The sequence below is a fragment of the Eupeodes corollae genome, chromosome 3 (genome assembly GCF_945859685.1).
Source record: "Eupeodes corollae chromosome 3, idEupCoro1.1, whole genome shotgun sequence".
Classification (NCBI taxonomy): domain Eukaryota; kingdom Metazoa; phylum Arthropoda; class Insecta; order Diptera; family Syrphidae; genus Eupeodes; species Eupeodes corollae.
This window is the reverse complement of record NC_079149.1, coordinates 83,252,624-83,271,603: the sequence shown is the minus strand read 5'-3', so window position 1 is coordinate 83,271,603 and position 18,980 is coordinate 83,252,624. Positions and strand designations below refer to the sequence as shown.

Sequence of the window (18,980 nt, the reverse complement as noted above, 5' to 3'; positions counted from 1 at the left end):
ACGCTCCATTAATATTCGGTTTTTTCTTCCTCTGCTTGTTTTGACATTTCTTAAGACTAACGGTTTGTTTTTTTTTTTAATGTAAAATTAAACCAAACTAGTCTGTAGGTTTTCTGCGTTACATTTGTAAAGTAATTAGAAGTCAAACATTATAGAATTATTCAATAAATTAAATATGGGTCGTAAAGGACAAAATTCGAGTCTTGAAACAAGAAAATTGCAGAGTTATTTAATATGAAGCCAAACACTGTCGGGGATATAGTCCGGAGATACAAAAATGAAGGAAGAATCGAGCCAAAGAAGCAGTTGGGCCAACCAAAATAACTTACGGTGAAAGAAGAACGGCTTATAGTACGAAAGATCATAGCTAATCCTCGTTTAAGTGCCCCAAAAATAGTTGAAGAAGTCAGAATTGAATGCAAAAAGCAAATATCTGCATCAACCATTCGTCGTACCATCAAAGCATATGGCTGCAATGGTCGTGTTGCCCGAAAGAAACTCTTCATTAATATGCGCAACAGGAAAATTCGAGTCAACTTCGCGAAGGAGCATAAAAACAAGGATGCAAGTTGGTGGAACGACGTGGTTTGGCGGAAACCTAAAGAAGAGCTAAAGCGCAAAAATTTAAAACCAACTGTCAAACATGGCGGCGGGCACGTCATGGTTTGGGGTTGCATATCTGCAAAAGGCATGGAGAATCTTGTTTTCATCGACGGCATTATGAATAAAGAACAATATTTGAGAATTTTGAGAGAAAATTTGAGACAAAGTGCTGAGAGAATGGGTGTTTTGCGCAGTTTCAAGTTTTATTAGGACAACGACGATCCGAAACATAAGGCTGATGTTGTTAGAGAGTGGCTACTCTATAACTGTCCAAAAGTTATCCAAACGCCTGGGCAATCCCCAGACTTAAACCCCATTGAAAATTTTTGGGATGAATTGGATCGAAGAGTTCGTGTAAACCCCGTTACTTAAATAAGTGGACTTAAAATTCGACTCCAAGAAGAATGGAACAAGATTAGTGTTGAATATCTTTCCAAAATTATAAAAAAACATGCCTCAAAGACTTCAAGGAGTCATATCCAATCAAGGTTATCCGACAAAATATTAAATCATTTCTTAAAAAATGAATTTCTTAACGATGCATTTGTGTTTTTAGAAAAAACCGAATATTAATAAACTGTGTTTTTTTAAAGTTTTGTTCCTCTTCTATTTTTTTCTTTGTTTAGCTTTTAGTTTGGTAACAAAAAATTATACCATTTAATAAGAAATAATAAATTCTTTTTTCACAAGCAAGAAATAGTTGTATATATTTTATTTTTAAACACCAAGTCGAAGTAAAAAAAAGTAACAAAAACCGAATATTTATCGCAGTCACTGTAAATATTTTTACTTTTTAAAAAGAACTAAAAAAACATATATTTTTCAATAGTTGAACATTTTCTTTACAATTGATTTTTGATAATTTGTATTGGTTTTTTGGTTGATTTTTAAGGTTTTTATATATTTTTTGAATTTTATGTAAGTTTATTTCTTTGTATTTATTTTGATTTGGTTTCTTTGTCAGTTGCAAAATGATGAATTAAGTCATTAAATTCAATTTCCTGCAAATTGTAGCATCGTGCTTCGCAGTTAATTTTTAATCCGGTTCAATTCAAAAAATCTACAGGCAGTTTCTACATTTGGAAATGAGTTCTCAATTTCATCCTCTGTAATTAGACTCTAAAACTTTGATATTGTAATAAGATCTTCATTTACATCTTTATTGAATTCTTTGAAAAATTGTACGAGGTGAAGGCATTTTACCTCAACAATTTCTGCATTACCATCTCTATGACATTTTTTTGAAAACTGTTCGCAAGAATTTTGCAACTCCACTGAAGTCAAATATTGCAATAGTATTTTGAATTGCAAAGTAATAGTATCAATAATTGGAAAAAAGTTCATATTCTAAACTTTTCTTTCCCAATTACCTGGAAGGATGGTTGGATTTATGAATTCTTTTTAATATTGTGCTCCAAATTTGTGTGAAAATGAGGAACTCCAGTTTTGACATTTTCTTAGACAGGCTGTGTCTGGAGCTTGCTCAGATTCTCTAGAGATAGATGATGACCATCTTGTTTCAGAAAGGCTTTTAAGAACTCTATGTGAACCTAAACATTCATTCAATTTATACCAGCGATGGGTAAAAGCAGAAAAAAAGTTGTATATGTTTTGAAACATTTGAAAGAAACTTCTTGCCCCTTGCACACATCCAGCCGCATGAAGGCCTACTAAGTTAAGAGAATGTCCTGCACAAGGTACAAAGGTAGCAAATTCGCACTTCACCTTTAATCTTGCTTGCAAACCAGAATATTTTTCCGACATATTAGACGTATTATCATAGCTTTGTCCTATGTAATCCTCTATTGAAATATAATGATTTTCCGGAATTATCAAGATTGTGTCAGCCAAATATTCAGATTTATGCTCTTGAATAGGTATACATTTTATGGAGTGAGGTGTGAAAAGCCAACATGTGTGCAGAACTGTAGAGTAGAACGAATGCAGAGTTGTTAAAATAATGTTGATAGCGTGTACAGGTGTATGCTTAAAGATTCATGCTGCCAGAAGTTTAAGATGTTGAGGATGAGAATTTCAACGGAACGTAGAGGAAAATAAAACTTGTTTTTCTGCTACTGTCTGCTAACCTTATTTCGTTTTCTGTATAATTCTTGTATAGATTCGTTCACTTTGATTTTTTGGATTTGGGGGCCAAATAATTGCGGGGCCCATGCCTTAAGACGCCACTGTGTGTAAGATGATTCTATTCAATTCGATTGAACACTTTCAGACTAGAATTATTGTCAAAATTCATCATTTTTGTGATATAAAATATCTAAATAAAGTATCGAATTGGCTCTGTTGTAATAACATTCTTACTTTTCTTGTTTTTTCCAAAGTTGTAAGCTTTTTCGGTCACAAGAATGTTAGCGCTAGATCGTAGTGCGCTATATTAGAAGAGATAGATGGAAAGTTCTTAAGCTATTGACAGTTCATTTCTCCAGTGTGTTTCATAAATAAGTAAGAAAGCTCTGATCAAATTTTGCTCATAGCGAATTCGATTAGCTCAGGTTTTGCTCAGTGCTCTGATCTAAGCTTAAAGAGTAAACGCCTGTCTAATTTTTAAACCTTTCTTTTCTTTTGTAAATGCCTTTTATTAAAAAAAAAAACGACCTATTTATAGGCATTCCCAACTCTAGACTGGTCCATTCCATTCACTGCTCTTATGAGATCATAAGGATTTAGCAAATAGCTAAAAGTTAAAATAGCTTTGGCGTTTAAAATTAGGCAAATCATCTTTTCAGTTTTAAGCAACACTCAATAACAATATATTTTAAGACATTCACCATGTTCACGATGGTAAGGCCCATCATTAACTATTTTAATAGCATGGAACATTAACTTGGAAAGTTCTACTAAGGGAAAGTTCAAAGGCTAGAATTTTTGCTAAATGAAACATGTCAGCAAAGAAATTATCCTCTAACCCGTCTGTAAGAGGTTATTAGTAGTGCTATAAATGGAGCGATTATGTCTTAAGTGCATTGGAATACAGTGAAAGGCTCCGCATTTCAAAATCCTCTGCTAAACAGTTTATCGAAACTCTGACAAAGGAGAAAAGTGATTAAATACAAACCAAAAACGATCAAAAGGGGTTATAATCTGGAACGAACTTCCAAAAGTGAGGTAGGCCAAAAAAGAACTCTTGTGAATTATAGTATAACCAACAATGTTTCGAAGACTGCCGTTTTCTTCGAAATTAATAGAAGAGTTACCAAAAACTGTAGTCGATCTCTGTGTTATGAGCGTTTTCAAGAATTGGATGCTTTATATCAACAATTTTAGTTTTTAAAGTGAAATTCAAATTCTGATTTAAAACCAATGGTAGATCGCTGCACGCTTTACCAGTGTTTCAAAAGCTGAAATCGTATTGATTAGACACCAAGACCTAACCGGACGTACAGCTGCTGATAAAATTGACCAAAGCCTCAATGGCTTTTATTATGACTTAAAAAAACTTAAAAAAATAAATATTCGTACAGGTAAAACACAAAGTGTGGTAAAAAAAAGAACGTAAACGCAAGTCTCGCAAAAGATTTAAAATGTATTAAAATTCGAGCCATCTTAAATGAATTAAACATAAGAAAAAACCGCTACTTGAGGAACAACGGAAAGTTATGCTATTAGAGTTCTTTAAAGCTCAAATAATCTTGAAAAATAATGATTTGGTTTGGATACTAGTTTTTAAATTCTTTTCATAACATCTTAAGGGAGTAATAACACCAACAGATGGCACAATTCCTTTAATTTTTTGGAAAAAAAAGTATTCCATATATTACAGTACAGTGAGAAATTGCCAACAAAACGATTAACGGTAGTCAAATTTTTGTATTTGAAGATTGGCCCAAGTAAAAGAAGATCTGTCAGAATAATAATTTAAAAAGACACACAAATAGAAGAAAGTTTTGTGAAAATCAAATGTTAAAATTAACTTTGGAAAAAAACTAACTAAAACTAATAAAATGGACAATTTTTAAGAAGACATGGTAAGAAAACATCTGGCAATTGAGATTCTATAAAAAAAGTTCATTTAACAATTGCATCTTTGACATAAAATAAAAACTTCAAGGAGAGGGGTTGTTCGTAGACTACTAAATTAACATGTGATGTTGAAGCGAGCTCGTCTCAATTCTTTATATAACTGAATCGAGTTGAAATAAGATTGATTTGACTCGATTCCGGTCGGGGTACGGATATTATAAATAAATTGGGTGGCGCAACAGTCAGTTGAGAACTAGGGCCTAGTGACTTACAACTCTAAACCATTCCTGTGTGCGAATAATGTTGTCAGGAATGGAGGGGACTTACAGTTTATATGAAGAATCCGAACGGCTAATTTGAAAAAGAACTTTTTCATGACAAGAGAATTTGTCAATTCCTCGCAAGAGGCAGTACACGTGAAAAGACTTAAGATGGCATAGACAGGGATCGAACTTAAGACCTATGGCATGACAGTCCAACGCACTTAAAATCATGTCATGGGTAGGTACTAGTCGGGGATCGGAGTCGATTCAAAACTTGTAAAAAAAACCTGTGTGGAGGAGTTGGATTTACAGATAAAGCATGTTTGCATGTTTGTGAACAAAAAATATAGTTTTGTTTTAATCAAATTTAAAAAAAAAAAATGGACACGGAGTTGCTAGCATATTCTTATATGATGCTGAACTATTCACTTCTTCATTGTTTAAAACGAATCGAACTATCTCACTTGCACTTCATAACAAACATCGAAACACCATTTGCATTTTAGAAAGTGCTGTCAAACTTGATCATCTTTAAATCTTCTTGTGTGGTGGAAACACCAAAATATTTATTTAATCTAAACTGAGATAAACCTTTGGTGGAAACATAGCAAAACTTAATTATCTTTTCTGTTGATTTCTCTTGCAAAATCAGCCCAGTTAGTCCATTTCCATTAACAAAACTAAATAAAATCAATAGTAACAGATTGATTAATGATTTGTTTCCCAATGGAAAACATATGATTCCAAATGCACAAGTACTCAACGAACACACCCATCGAGTTACAAATTCAGTATCAATGGTACCAACATTTAATAAATCACATAAGATTCATTCGAGACTAGTATAAGTGTCAAAAACCCATCCCTAGTGAGATTCTACTCTAACTTTTATCGCTAGTATTCATACTATGGATATTGTTTTAGTTATTCGTGTAAAATTCTACTATACTATGGATAGATTTTCCAACAAAACACGGGTAATGGTGTGCGTTTTCACTTGAATTAAAGTGTATATGGCGTCAAATTTGTGGTTCTTTAAATGGTTTACTAAACAAACAAGTTTTGAAAACCATTATTTCAATTTTCCATTAAGAGTAAATATATGAAAGTTATGTTTGATGGATAATAATGGAACTTACATTTTACTAATTTAAGGCGAATTTTTTGAGGTTTCATTTGTATCGCACGATTGGTTTCATTTTGAAAATCTTGCAGCTCTTCATCGCTGATGACGTCAATTTCTTGTTTATTCTCCCAAATATTTTCAAGTGAACAATTATTTTGTATAAGTTCATTACGGGTCAGGCATCTCGGAAAAATTTCATACATCTACACACAACAAAAAATATAAACAAATAATTATCAAAAAATAGAATAAACAATAATCTAACCTTATCCGTACACCAAGCACAGTTGTAATTTGTACCAAGGCATCCTTCACATGTGTCTTGAATATAGCATTGTTTTTCTCCTAATTAAAAGTGTTTAAAAATTAAGAAATTAAAATAAATGTTACTAATAAGTCACACCACCGTTAATATCCGTTGAAGTTGATTCTATTTGAAATATTAGTCTTGTCAATAGTAAAAAGAACACTGATATTTTTAAACAAAACATTTTACAAAACTTATTTTCTTTTAAACTTCTACATTTGTTGTTCACAACTTAATGATATTAGAGCGTCTAGGAATTTTCAAGACTTACCTTAATAAGTATACTTACGACACAAAGAACATTATCTTTTTGGAGTTTAAAGATAAAGAGAGCATTATAAAGCTTATCAACATTTGTTTAACTGGCCATGAGCTATCTAATCATTTATAGATATTTAGTTACTTTCTCAAAATACACCGGTTGGACTGTTTATGTGTTTAACTGATGTCCACAAACACGAACACGTGCATTTTTGTTTAATGAATAATAATAATTTAATATATGCTATGTATAGAGTTACAGTGGTGAAAAAAATAATAAAATAATTAAATTTAAATTCGCAGCCGTTTTTGACAAAATGTTTTTCAATAAGGCAAAACGGTTTAAAAGTAAGTTTTGTTCTTGTAACGAATCTGATGTCTAAACAATTCTTTTATATCAAGCTTTTGAAATATATTAAAAAATATAAAAACTGATATTTTTAAAATTTGAACAAATGGATAAAACTAGAGTTTGGATTCGAAATCAGCACTGAAAATTAAGTCCAAACGTATTTTGCAAAACTATTAAAGTATCAAATTCAAGTTTTTCTCGAAACTACTACTACATAATATAGATTAAATAAAGACTTATTATTTCAATCAATTCAATTAAAAAATAGATTTATTTACATTAAATAATTGTACATTTTAACATTTTAATCCTATCTATTATAAGGACATGGCTAAAAGCCGTCTGCCAAGAACTATCAATTTTTGAGTACATTTAAATCATGAGTTTTATTCTAATTATTTGTTTTTCTTTTAAATTTAATATTAATACTATTTAGGAGTGTTAGCATAAGTTTTAATTTGTTAATAAAGATTAAATTTCTTTTTTTTTCATGTTTAAGTCGATTCATCTCAGTTCAAAAGTCTTCATCAATTATCATTTTTCGGTAACTTAGTGAAGTCTTGCAAAATTTGTCGAAAGCTTCCCAGTCGGGACCGTTTAAAGCATTTTTCACTTCTTCGGATGACAAGCTTGGTTTCCCAAAGCAGCTCCTTCTGATGTCTTTTAATGCTGGGCATACTCCTATGAAATAAACGGAATCCTCACGCTGTACCATGTTGCATATTGAACAAAAGAGCGGTAGATCACTTCTATGGGGTATGAAATTTAACGGAAGCACCTCTCCTCTTGCTCTAAAGATATACGAAATTTTTTGGGTGCTATGACAGTCCTTAAAATAGTTATGGAAGCCCAAGTTAAGTTCCAAGGTCCTGTGAATTTCTCTGTGAGTGGAGGCATCTGCGACTTCTCTCCATTTTATTCGCATCTTCTCATCTATATGTGCTCAATAAATATGTAAAGGGTTTCCTTCCATTGGGTTCTTGAGTCCCAGTTCAGTTAAAGAGGATAGTTGTAGCTCTCTGCTAGGTCTAGAATATCCTTATACCATAAGGTGTTATTGGTGACTGCAAAGTTAATAAGTTGCCGTGGTAGTCTATCTGCATCCATATTAATTGCTTTAAGTATATAGTTGATATTGAGTTTTAGGGTTTGAATAAATAAAGCGGACATTCCTGTTCCAATCATCAACACATAATTCGGTAAAAATCCGGGTAGTTGAAATGTTCTACGAAGGTAATATATTAACAGTTTTTCAACCGTATCAAATTATAGGTGGCCCCATGCCACTGTGTTTCTTTTATTTGCAATGGCTGGAAATTTCAGGGTAGATTATTGTAATATTCGTGGGCTTAGATCGAATTTTCTTTCTGTGTACTCCCATGCTGCTTTAAACAGGCCAGCTATATTGGCAGTAAGTGCAACCCAAGTGAGTGAGGATTCCGATCCCACTGAATTCGTTATTCAAGGGTATAACTTGGTGCCATTATTCTTTTCCCACCATGGTCTCGCCATATACATTAGGAATGATTTTGCTTATCAGTTTTTGCCACAATATGGTCTCTGCAACAATTCTTTTTTCAATTTTATGTGGTTTAAATTTTCCGTGAATAAGCAAATCATTCACTATTGCTTCCTTTATCGAAGCCCCAATCTAGACAGAGTGTCAACTTCTCGTGAATTTGATGCTTTGTCTGATTCCATCCAAAGAATTGTTTCGTCCTATCCTCGCACTGAAATCGTTGTTACGGGCGATTTCAATGTACACAATTCTTCATGGCTTCAACATTCGGGCCAATCAACACCAACTGGGAATGAGAACTTTTATCCTGAATAGGGTTAAAAGCATCAGACCTAAGGAAAACGCATGGTTCGATGCGAGCTGTAAAGAGGTTATTAGGGTTAAGAAGGTAAAATTCCGTTGTTTTAAAGCCAATCCAACTGAGGAAAACCGGAATAAGTTCAAGCAAGCCAGGAAGGCCTGCAACGCCCATATTCGACGGACCAAATTTTTACATGACCAAAAATTTCGGCAAAAAATACTGCAATGTCTCAAAGGCAGTACAAATTTTTGGTCATTTGTAAAAAATATGAGGAATTCTTCCTCTTCCTCGGTTCCTACGCTCGTTGTGAATGACACTCCATTTGTTAGCTCTTTAGAGAAAGCAAATCTCTTTGCTAGGCAGTTCGCCGCCAATTCAACTCTGCCAGTGAGTGTTATGACTCCGCCTGTACTTGAGCGAGTTAATGATTCTATGGGGCAAATCTTTTTTTCCACTCGTACTGTAGCGAGAGTCCTAAAAGATCTTAACATACATAAATCTGATGGTCCGGATGGATCCCCGCTATTGTTCTGAAGAGGTGTTCTTCATCGCTGGCAAAACCACTGCGTAAGCTTTTCCGTCTGTCCTACTCCTCAGGTCTCGTTCCGAGCGGATGGAAAACTGCATTTGTCCAGCCTATTTCCAAGAAAGGTGAATCTTCCTCACCCTCTTATTACCGACCGATTGCACTTACGTCCCTCCTTTCCAAGGTCATGGAAACGCTGATTAATTATCAGCTCAAGAAATATCTCGAAGATCGAAATCTTCTTAATGACCGACAATTCGGCTTTCGTAGCAATAGGTCCACTGGTGATCTCATGGTTCATCTCACCGAACAGTGGAACAAATCTTAACATAGTTTTGGAGAAAGTAAGATTATTGCACTTGATGATATTTCAAAAGCATTTGATAGGGTTTGGCATCAGGCTCTCTTATCGAAAATGCGTGCTTTCGGTTTTCATGAATCCCTGCTTCATTGGATTAGTAATTACCTTTCGAATCGTTCAATACAAGTTGTATTGGATGGATTCAAGTCTGAAAACCACAAAATAAATGCTGGTATGCCCCAGGGCTCTGTTTTATCTCCAACACTCTTTCTCATTTTTATTAATAATCTCCTGTCTGCAACAACTAATCCAATACATTGTTTCGCTGACGATAGTACTCTTAGTTTTTCATATTCGTTTTCATATTCACACCCCTCTTCTTCGGATGTGGAACTGCAACGACAAAATATGATAAGCTCATTAAATTCCGACCTAAACAGCATTGTACAATGAGGAATAAGAAACCGCGTGGAATTTAATGCTTCGAAAACGCAATGCAGTCTTGTATCGTTAAAGCGAAATATACCCCCCCTGCCATTATCCATAAATGGCACTTGAATCGAGGAAACTTAACATCTCGATATTCTTGGTATGTGTATCACCAAAAACCCTTTTGTGGAACGATCACATACGTGATGTCGCCAAAAATGCCGTAAGATGTTTGGGTTTTCTAAGGCGATGCAAGAAGTTTTTCTCCCCCTCTGATCTGGCTGTTATTTACAAGACTTATATACGTCCAAAGCTTGAGTATAACTCCCATATCTGGGCTGGTGCTCCTGCAACTTACTTAAGCCTATTGGATAGTATTGAACGTAGAACATTTAGATTGATTGGTGATATTACCATCATAAGATCATTTACGTCACTTGAACATCGTCGATATGTTTCTTGTCTCACCCTCTTTTACCGTTGTTTTAATGGTGCTCTAGTGAAATAGCCAGCTGCATTCCTCCCCTTAAACAGTTCAACAGTAATACTCGCGCTTCTGGGAATGCTCATCAATATACCCTCGAGCCCAACTTCGGTCGTACTGTCAAGTACAGAGATTCGTTCTTTAGCCGTACTATTCGAATGTGGAATGCCTTGCCACACTCTGTCTTTCCCAGCTATTGCAATATTCAGGAATTCAAAACCAATGTGCACCGACTCCTCCATTCAACCCCTCTCTCCCCTTCGTAGTGCTCACACTGTGTCTACATAATAAGGGTAGTTATCCCTTTGAGTGTGCGCTTATTATAAGAAAAAAATGCCTGGGCACCATAAAACAAAATGGATTTCGCTACTGCTTCAAAAACTTGGTATTTAGCACTGTGCGCGATAATACTTTGGAAACAATTTCTCCATGTTGAATTAATTGCACACTTACATAGCTTGGGATAGTTTTTCAGTTAAATGAGTTTCCATAATCAGATCTGAGGTGAAAATCATTCCTAGGTTCTTGTATTGCTTAACTACTTCGATTGATTCTCTTGCAAATACCCAATTCTCTGCTCTTGACATTCTACCTCCACCACTTTTGAATATCATAATTTTTGATTTCCTTAGGTTAAGCTCAAGGTCCCAAAGATTACAGTATTCCGCAACTCGATTAATCATCATTTGCATAGATTCGGGTGATTAAGCCAAAATGACAATGTCGTCAACGTGCAAAAGAGCCTGGATATGCATTCCTGCGAAAGTGATTCCACCTGAGAGGTGATCAATGATGTCTTCGATGTAAAGGGCGAAAATTGATGGACTTGTGTTGCATCCTTGTGTGACTCCACCTTCTGTTGTAAACCACTCTGACAAATCGCTTCCGCACTATACAGCTGATTTAGTTTCATTGTACAACCTTTCTAAGGTTTTACCAAATTTGTGGCTCATACATACTTATATAGCTTGTAAAACATTTTTTTGCGATCAATGGTGTCAAAAGGAGCTTTAAAGTCTATGAAGAAAGCATATAACTTTTGTTTTTAGCAATAAAACTTGCGAAACCCAGTTTGAAACTTTTTCAGAAGCTTGTTTTCGTTGATCCAAAGTTCTAGCCGGTTTTGGAGAATATTTGTAAACATTTTTGCTGATGAGTTCAACAGTGAAATTCCCCTATAGTTGGCTGGATCTTTGGAGTCTCCTTTTTTAAAAACCGGGTAAATTATTGCTTGCTTGAAATCAATCGGTACGATTCCAGTTTCGAATATATTATTTAATGTTTCAGTTAGTGGGTTCTTCAATTCTGTTGAACTATATTTATAAAATTCCATGGGTATTCGGTCTAATCCTGGAGCTTTTAGATCCTTCGGCCTAACTAATGCTTCCTCAACTTCTGAGGTCGAGATTGGCTTATCTAAGGTTTCATTAAAATGGTTTGGTCTACTGTATAGAAATAACAAATCCTTCATAGGTGGGCTTAAAAGGTTTTGGAAGTGACATTTAAGAGTTTCGACTTTTAACTCAATGTTTACCTTCGGTTTAATTCCTTTTATTTTATTTGCTGCTTACAAAAAATCCTAAGGATTATTGCAGTTTGCAAGTTTTTTGGCTTCCGATTCAAAATGTTCCTTTTTTGCACGACATAACTTTTTGTAGTGGCTGTTGGCTGTATTGTAGAGTTCCTGAAAAGTTGCGGTGTTGAATTTTCTAAACGACCTAAGGTAACAAAATGTCTTCTGTCTCGCTTTTAAACAGTCATTATCAAACCATTGATTTCAGAAGTTTTTTTTTTTTACTTTTATTTCCTGAAGGAGTTTGGTTTGGAATAGACAGTTTAATTACTTCTTCTAAGTTTGACCTATTACTTGTAGATCAATCGGATAACAGGTTGTTAATATTAAGCAAATAGGTTTCAGTCATCGAAACTGAGGAAAAGACTCATTACTAATAATAATTACCAGAAACTAATTAAGATACCAAATGCTTTAAATTGTATCTGAAAAAAAAATATTTGTACTTTTCAAAATCATCACACAATTTATTGTTAAGAGATATTTTAAGTTTTAACTTAGTCTTACTGAAACCTATATGCTACGAACTGCGAACTGTGGACAGGGCCGGATTGAGGGAAGGGCAACTGGGGCCTCCACAAACGGGGGTGCCCCACAATAGATACCTCGGAAAATGTTTGTTTCAAATTCCATTAGTTAACACTAGTTAACATCTTTACCTTTATTTTTTATTTGCTCTTTTACCTTTGCCTACAGCCTAAAGTACTTTGTACATAAGTACATGATTATTTAATTATATTAATTTAAATAACAGAAATCATTAATCTATATTTGTTCGCTCCATTGAAATATCAAAATCTCAAATGGCCCTGATAAGAAGCACTTCCAATTCACTACCCATCTTGGTTGAGTACCCTAATCGCTTAATGGCTGAGTGGTTTGGTACTTGCCCGCAACCTTAGAGCAGTTTGTGGTCTCGAAAATGACATCGGTCTTTGGCCTGCTAATATAACCAATTAAATGAATAATGGGCGGAAAAAGGTTTCAAACTTCAAAATTGCGATCATAGCCAGTACAGAGCGGCACCGAATTCTGATTGAGAACTTATCGGAGAAGAAAAGCGGCCAATTTTTAGTCTTGAAACAGCTCAGCGCGAATCGTTGGTCTTGTCGAGCTGAAAGTACTAAAGCCAACGGCTATTTGAAAATTGAAGAAGCTTTAACCAGGATATCTTCCAATAAATAGCAAATGAGGGATGAAGCAACGCACCTTCTACAGAAGATGAGTGGTCTCGAAATCACTTTGTTTGCAACATTTTGGAACGATGTCTTGGAAGTTGAATCCGTTTGATTACGGGAAAGCACAAGACGCAAATCTGTCACCCAAGGAAAAATACAAAGTATCCACCTTCATCTCAGTGATTGACCAGCTTTCCGTTTCTCTTACTGAAAGATTGCATGCCTATGAAGCTGTACGTTCGAAAATTTGCACTCTGCAGCAGAGGCACTGGTGAAAGTGACTTCGGATGATATTTTGAGCCTATTCTTGGTAATGAGTTCGGTTAATTTGTGTCTTTGATTGGCTCATACAAAAAGGAAAAGGACTATGGAACAGATTAATCGCAGGAACTTTTTTACTACCAAATTCTCGAAAATCAAAATTTCAGACCTAAATTCCCAAAACCTAGAGATTGCATTGAGAATGTATTTGGTTTTGATGTTAACAAATTGAAAATTATACAAATAAGGCTCCGAACCACAATGGGACAAAACCGTCTATCGAAGCTTTCTCTCCTGAGCATTGAAAGCGATTTACTCCTAGAACTGGATTTCAACAAAATCATCAACGATTTTTCAGAGAAAAAAGCTCAAAAAGGTTCAATTTGATAACCCTTAAATTTAATTTTGAGATAATTTTTTTTCCGTTTATATTTATGCATATGTCATTTTTCAATACTAAAGGAATTAACTTGGTTCCACAATAAATTATTTATTCAAAAATTTGAGTGAAAAAAAATGGCCTTAAATTCGGCCCTGACTGTTGATGTTCGCATATTTTGACTTTCATTTCACATGAGCTTTATTTCTATTCGCAGACAGCGATTAATTGAATTAGCCTTTTCTCAATATTTTCCTCAGCCATGATCTTTCACACAAAAACAAAACAAGAGTGGTATAATTTTGAGGTAAAGTTGCGCGAGTTATATATATGTTGTTCCGAAAGAAAACAGTGTTGTTTGTTCTTCGGGCCTTGTTGTTCTTATCTCATGCATTATAGAATTTGTATTTGTAAGCGGATCACCCTCTTTAAAAATCAAACTTTGAAACTGTTTTAAAATTGCATTAACTTTTTCTCTTTCCTGTGGATTCAAATGTGAAAGATCTACATTATCTGCAGTTTCACTTAAAAGTTCGTAATTTTCAATTTCTAATGTTTCTCCAGAATATAACTTTATTTTTGCCGTATTACATAATTCTATTATTTTTCCTTTCATATCAATTTTTGTGAAATTTCTACTTATTATATCCATTCCAACAAGAAGGTCATTATCTTTATTATTCAAACTCATCTTATGCCATTTTAATTTGCTATTTTTTCCCATTCTGAATTCTTTCGGTACGTCAGTAACAACAATATCTATTAATTCTTTTGTTTTGTTGTTAATTGTGTTCAAAAAAATTGATTTAGTTTCCAATATAGGGAATTGACTACAATCAACCCTAGATGAGTTGATTAAACTTACTGTAGACCCAGTGTCAATCAACGCTCTATATTTTGTATCACCTATCGAGAAATTGCAAAATATTTTATGTCCGAGGCTTAGTTCCGAAAATCCGATGCTGGATCAATATTATTTATTTCTTCGGAGCCCGTTCCCCCCGAACAACTTGGTTCAATACAGCACAAATTCAATTTTTTTTTCTTTTATCAGGGTGGTCGCGGGGTTATGGATGGTAAAAAACACAAAAGTTTTTTTTTTTTTTTAAATTATTTTTCTTTCCCGAACGACTGCGCCAGTTATATATATTTTGTTCCGAAAGAAAACAGTGTTGTTTGTTCTTCGGGTCGATAGCGACTGCCGAATTAGTTTTATTATTCAAATTAATCACTTAAAGCTAAGGTCAATGCATCCACTTCCCGTTGGCCTTCAGATATTGCAATGTATCGATTGTCAGCGGAAAGTGGTGTTGAATTACATTATGGGTTGCGAAGTAACACATATGTTCCGTCATCATAAGTTTGCTGACTTGCATCTGTGTAACTCGCGCGAACAATTTATTCTTTGCAGTGTGGATGGTGTGTGGAACGCGAATAGAGTTTGACAGTTCGTAGCAACTGTTTTAGAGAACAAAATGTAAATTTTATTATCTTAACATTAGTGCCAATTGGTTTCTTATAATTCAAATGTGGTTTTGTTTGTAATTGACTTTTTAAATGTGTAAATCACGTTTGTTCGTCCATTTGTTCATTCGTTCTTCGCTCTCATGTGCAAGGCCTTTGAGAACATCTTAATACCTTAAAAAGTATTCTTGCAAAAGACAAAAAAGTAATTTTGTAGACCAGTGTTATCAAAAATCACAGAAGCATTTCCATTAATTGTGCTTTGGAGAAAATAAACAACAAGTTTTTTTTAACTTTTTCGGAGTTGGCCTTTCTGACAGATGTCACTTCATTTATGCACAGTTTAGTTTGCCATATAATATTAAATAGACTTACTCCTGAAAAAGTTTACAAATCTTTATGCTATAAGGATCTCGGTGTTCGGCCTACAAAATCTTACTCGTGCTGAAATTGAAGCCGAACGACCTTTAAGTTCGTCGCCGCCGCGGGCCGGTTTGGTGGATGTGTCCAAAATGTTATAACCACCGATCCCGATGTCCACAACGAAATATTGTTGATCGATGAAGCTTATTTATGGTTGAATGGGTTCGTTTATAAGAGAAATGTTCGTATTTGGAGGGACGATAATCCATAAATCAGTAGGGATACGCCATTACACCTTCAAAAAGTTACTTTTTGTTTTGCTTCATGGTTAGAGACAATTGTAATCAATATTTCTTCAAAAATTAAGCCGTCGATTATGTAACAGTCGATGTGAAACTTTATCGTGCTTAAGTTGCAGAATGTTTTTGTGGACGACGATAGGTTCCAACAATATAGTGCGACATGCCATCCAACTAACAAAAGAAACAATTTATTGGAGAAAAATTTTGGTGAAGGCGTCGTCGCTTCCATAGTTATCTAATTTAATACCGCTTGTTTTGCATATTTTTGTCATTGAAAAAAAATCCTGATTGAAATCAACCGACAAATTCTTACTGACAAAAATCTTTCATTTGTTTTGTGTGAAATTGAAACATAAATCGTTTCATTTTTGGACATAAAAGGAAAAGCTGGTCAAGAAAATGAATTTCCGCCCGGAAAATAGAAAAATACATTTTAGTGAAAAATCCAACGTTGTACTAAGACATTTACCAATGGAGGCAATTAACGTTTATACCACACTCTTCAATATTAAATTATACCACACTCTTCAATAATGCATATTATCCAGTTCATTGGAAGACTGCTGTGGTTCATCCAATCCCGAAAAAGGGAAAGGACAACTCCAATCCTTCAAATCTTCGGTCGATAAGTTTTCTTCCGAGCATCAGCAAAGAAAAAAAAGAGAAGATCATCAATAGGGCTGTAACTAAGTGGGCTGCGGACAACAAAATAATTCCGGATAAACAGTTCGGGTTCAAGGCGTGTCATGAAACAATTCATGCTGCGACTAAACTCGTTTCTGATATCTAATGGAGTAAATCAAAACAACAATGCACAGGTGCTGTTCTGGTTGATTTGGAAGAGGCCTTTGACACCGTATGGTTAGAGGGTATTTACTTAAATCTGAGCAGACTTGGCATAAGCAAACCATTGTTGTATATAGTTTATGATATGCTTAACGGTAGAAAGTTTGTTGTCAAGAGTGGATATGTAACTTCTACCATGACATTCTCAATTAAAAATGGTCTTAAACAGGAGGTGAATTCGCCGATTCTCTTCAGCATTTACACCAGCGATCTGATAGGTAGTCTTACAAAGGCAATTGCGTACGCCGACGATCTAATTGCGTACAGAACGGCCCGAAAGGTTGAGGTTATTAAAATTTTCTTGCAGTGGGATTTCGACAAGATTCAGCGATATTGCGACGACTGGAAACTGAACATAAATCCGGGCTCCGTTTGCTAGGGCCACGAGGGATACGTGCGAGAATTGCTGCAAAATGGTCATTGTTGATCTCCACGGGTAGCCATTAGTATAGTAAATACCTCGGTATCTGGTTAGATCAGTATTTATAGGAGAAGTTTCGGGTGTTCGAGCAGCAGTGTCTACGACGCGACGCTGTACCGGCTTATATTGAACAGCCGAATCTTCTTACGTGCATTACTATTCCAAGGAGATCCTACACAACGGGGCTCGAATAAACAGAATTGAAAATTTCTTGATAAAACTCGTTCGAGGTCACATTGCAAGAGGTATGTCTTCGACCAACAATTTAATTTTCGGGGATTTTTATCTGAACGACGAGTATTTTGAAATTGCATGCTTGGGCTACTTCATTCCACCAGAGACATTCCTCTTTATAGATAGATGCGGTCTGATACAGATAGATTGGCAGTTCCGCTAATCTACCACGTCAGACGACGAACCGGGAATAACTGACTTCTGTACAATCGGGACGTCATGGCACAAGGCGGAGCAGAGCTCCTTCGGCTCAGTAGGGCTGTGTCCGCACGGGACCGAACTGATAGGGTGAAGCAGGAGAGCAAAAGAGGCAACGAAAGTACAAGGGTTCAACCGGCTTTGTCTATTGTGTTCAAAAAATTTAGTAGTTAAAAAAAAAACGTAATCCTGCTAAGCAAAACCTGCAACAACAGGCAGAAAAAATGTTAAAAACAAGCGACAAGAAGTTTCCTTCTGTGTCCTTAGGAACTACGGTAAGGGTTCCGTATCAGAAGTCGACCGAGGACGTTGTGACGACGCCCGAAAAATTATAGGTGTAAACTTAAATAAAACAGATAACGAGCTTTATCAGATTGGAACAAAGAATGGAATCATAAAATAATTGTATTATAGACCTGAATTTAGTGTGTGCCCAAAAGATATTCTGAATACCAATGAAGTACCTAGTACCGAAATTTCCATACGCACAATTGCGAATATGCAATCAACTGGGTTAGGTAAGGTTAGGTTATAGTGGCTGTCCAAGATGGAAATGGACACACTTAGACCAGTTTAATGGCCCATTGTGATACCACATGAATCTTAAGGCTTCCTCCTAAGCTCATTGGAACCAGCTTGAATCACTTACGAAACGTGAGATGCTGATTATACCGATATGATTTAGATCGTTAAGAAGAATTCTCCTAGGTAATTCTTGCGTTTTCTAGCCAGAGCATGTACAGAGAAGATGAAGAACCGTTTCTTCCTCTTCCATACAGCTTCTGCAAAAGTCATTTGAGAATACGCCTAGTCTCGTGGCGTGCTTTCCTATTAGACAGTGTCCGGTTATGACACCTATTATCGAGCTTATATGCGATCTGCTTAGAGAGAGTAAGCACCTTGAACGTTTTAAATCCAGTGTTAGTCAGATGTTTTTTGTGACTTGACACGTGGTGATGTTGTTGCACCTGGTGCCTGCCCTCCTCAAAGCGTCTTGCATTAGCAGCAGACAAGTAGCGATTGGCATGCTAGTACTTGCCAAACGTGGTAGGATGGGCTGTACTGTACCGTTCCTGGCGAGTTCATCTACCTTACAGTTACCTGGAATGTCTCTATGGCCCGGCACCCAGCAAAGGTGAATATTAAACTGTTGCGCCATCTCCATTAGAGATGATCGATAGTTATGGACTGTTATAGAGTTTGTAGAGATAGAGTCCAGAGATTTGATAACGGCCTGGCTATCAGAGAAAATACGGATATCAGATGTCAGATATCACGTTTTCTTTGAGCCAGGACAAGACTTCTTTTATC

General features: G+C 35.4%; 1 protein-coding gene across 1 annotated transcript in view; it reads right to left on the bottom strand.

Moving 5' to 3' along the window:
* The window catches only part of LOC129952557 (integrin beta-nu), a 28,781-nt gene extending 22,249 nt beyond the window's left edge, over positions 1-6,532 (bottom strand). Inside the window, exons 1-3 of the mRNA XM_056065191.1 lie at positions 6,374-6,532; positions 6,236-6,315; positions 5,984-6,173 (exon numbers count right to left, since the gene is read on the bottom strand). Of these exons, the coding sequence (XP_055921166.1) occupies positions 5,984-6,173; positions 6,236-6,315; positions 6,374-6,461 (358 nt within the window). The 5' untranslated portion in view covers positions 6,462-6,532. The remainder of the gene's footprint in view (positions 1-5,983; positions 6,174-6,235; positions 6,316-6,373) is intronic.
* Positions 6,533-18,980: the final 12,448 nt, after the last annotated feature.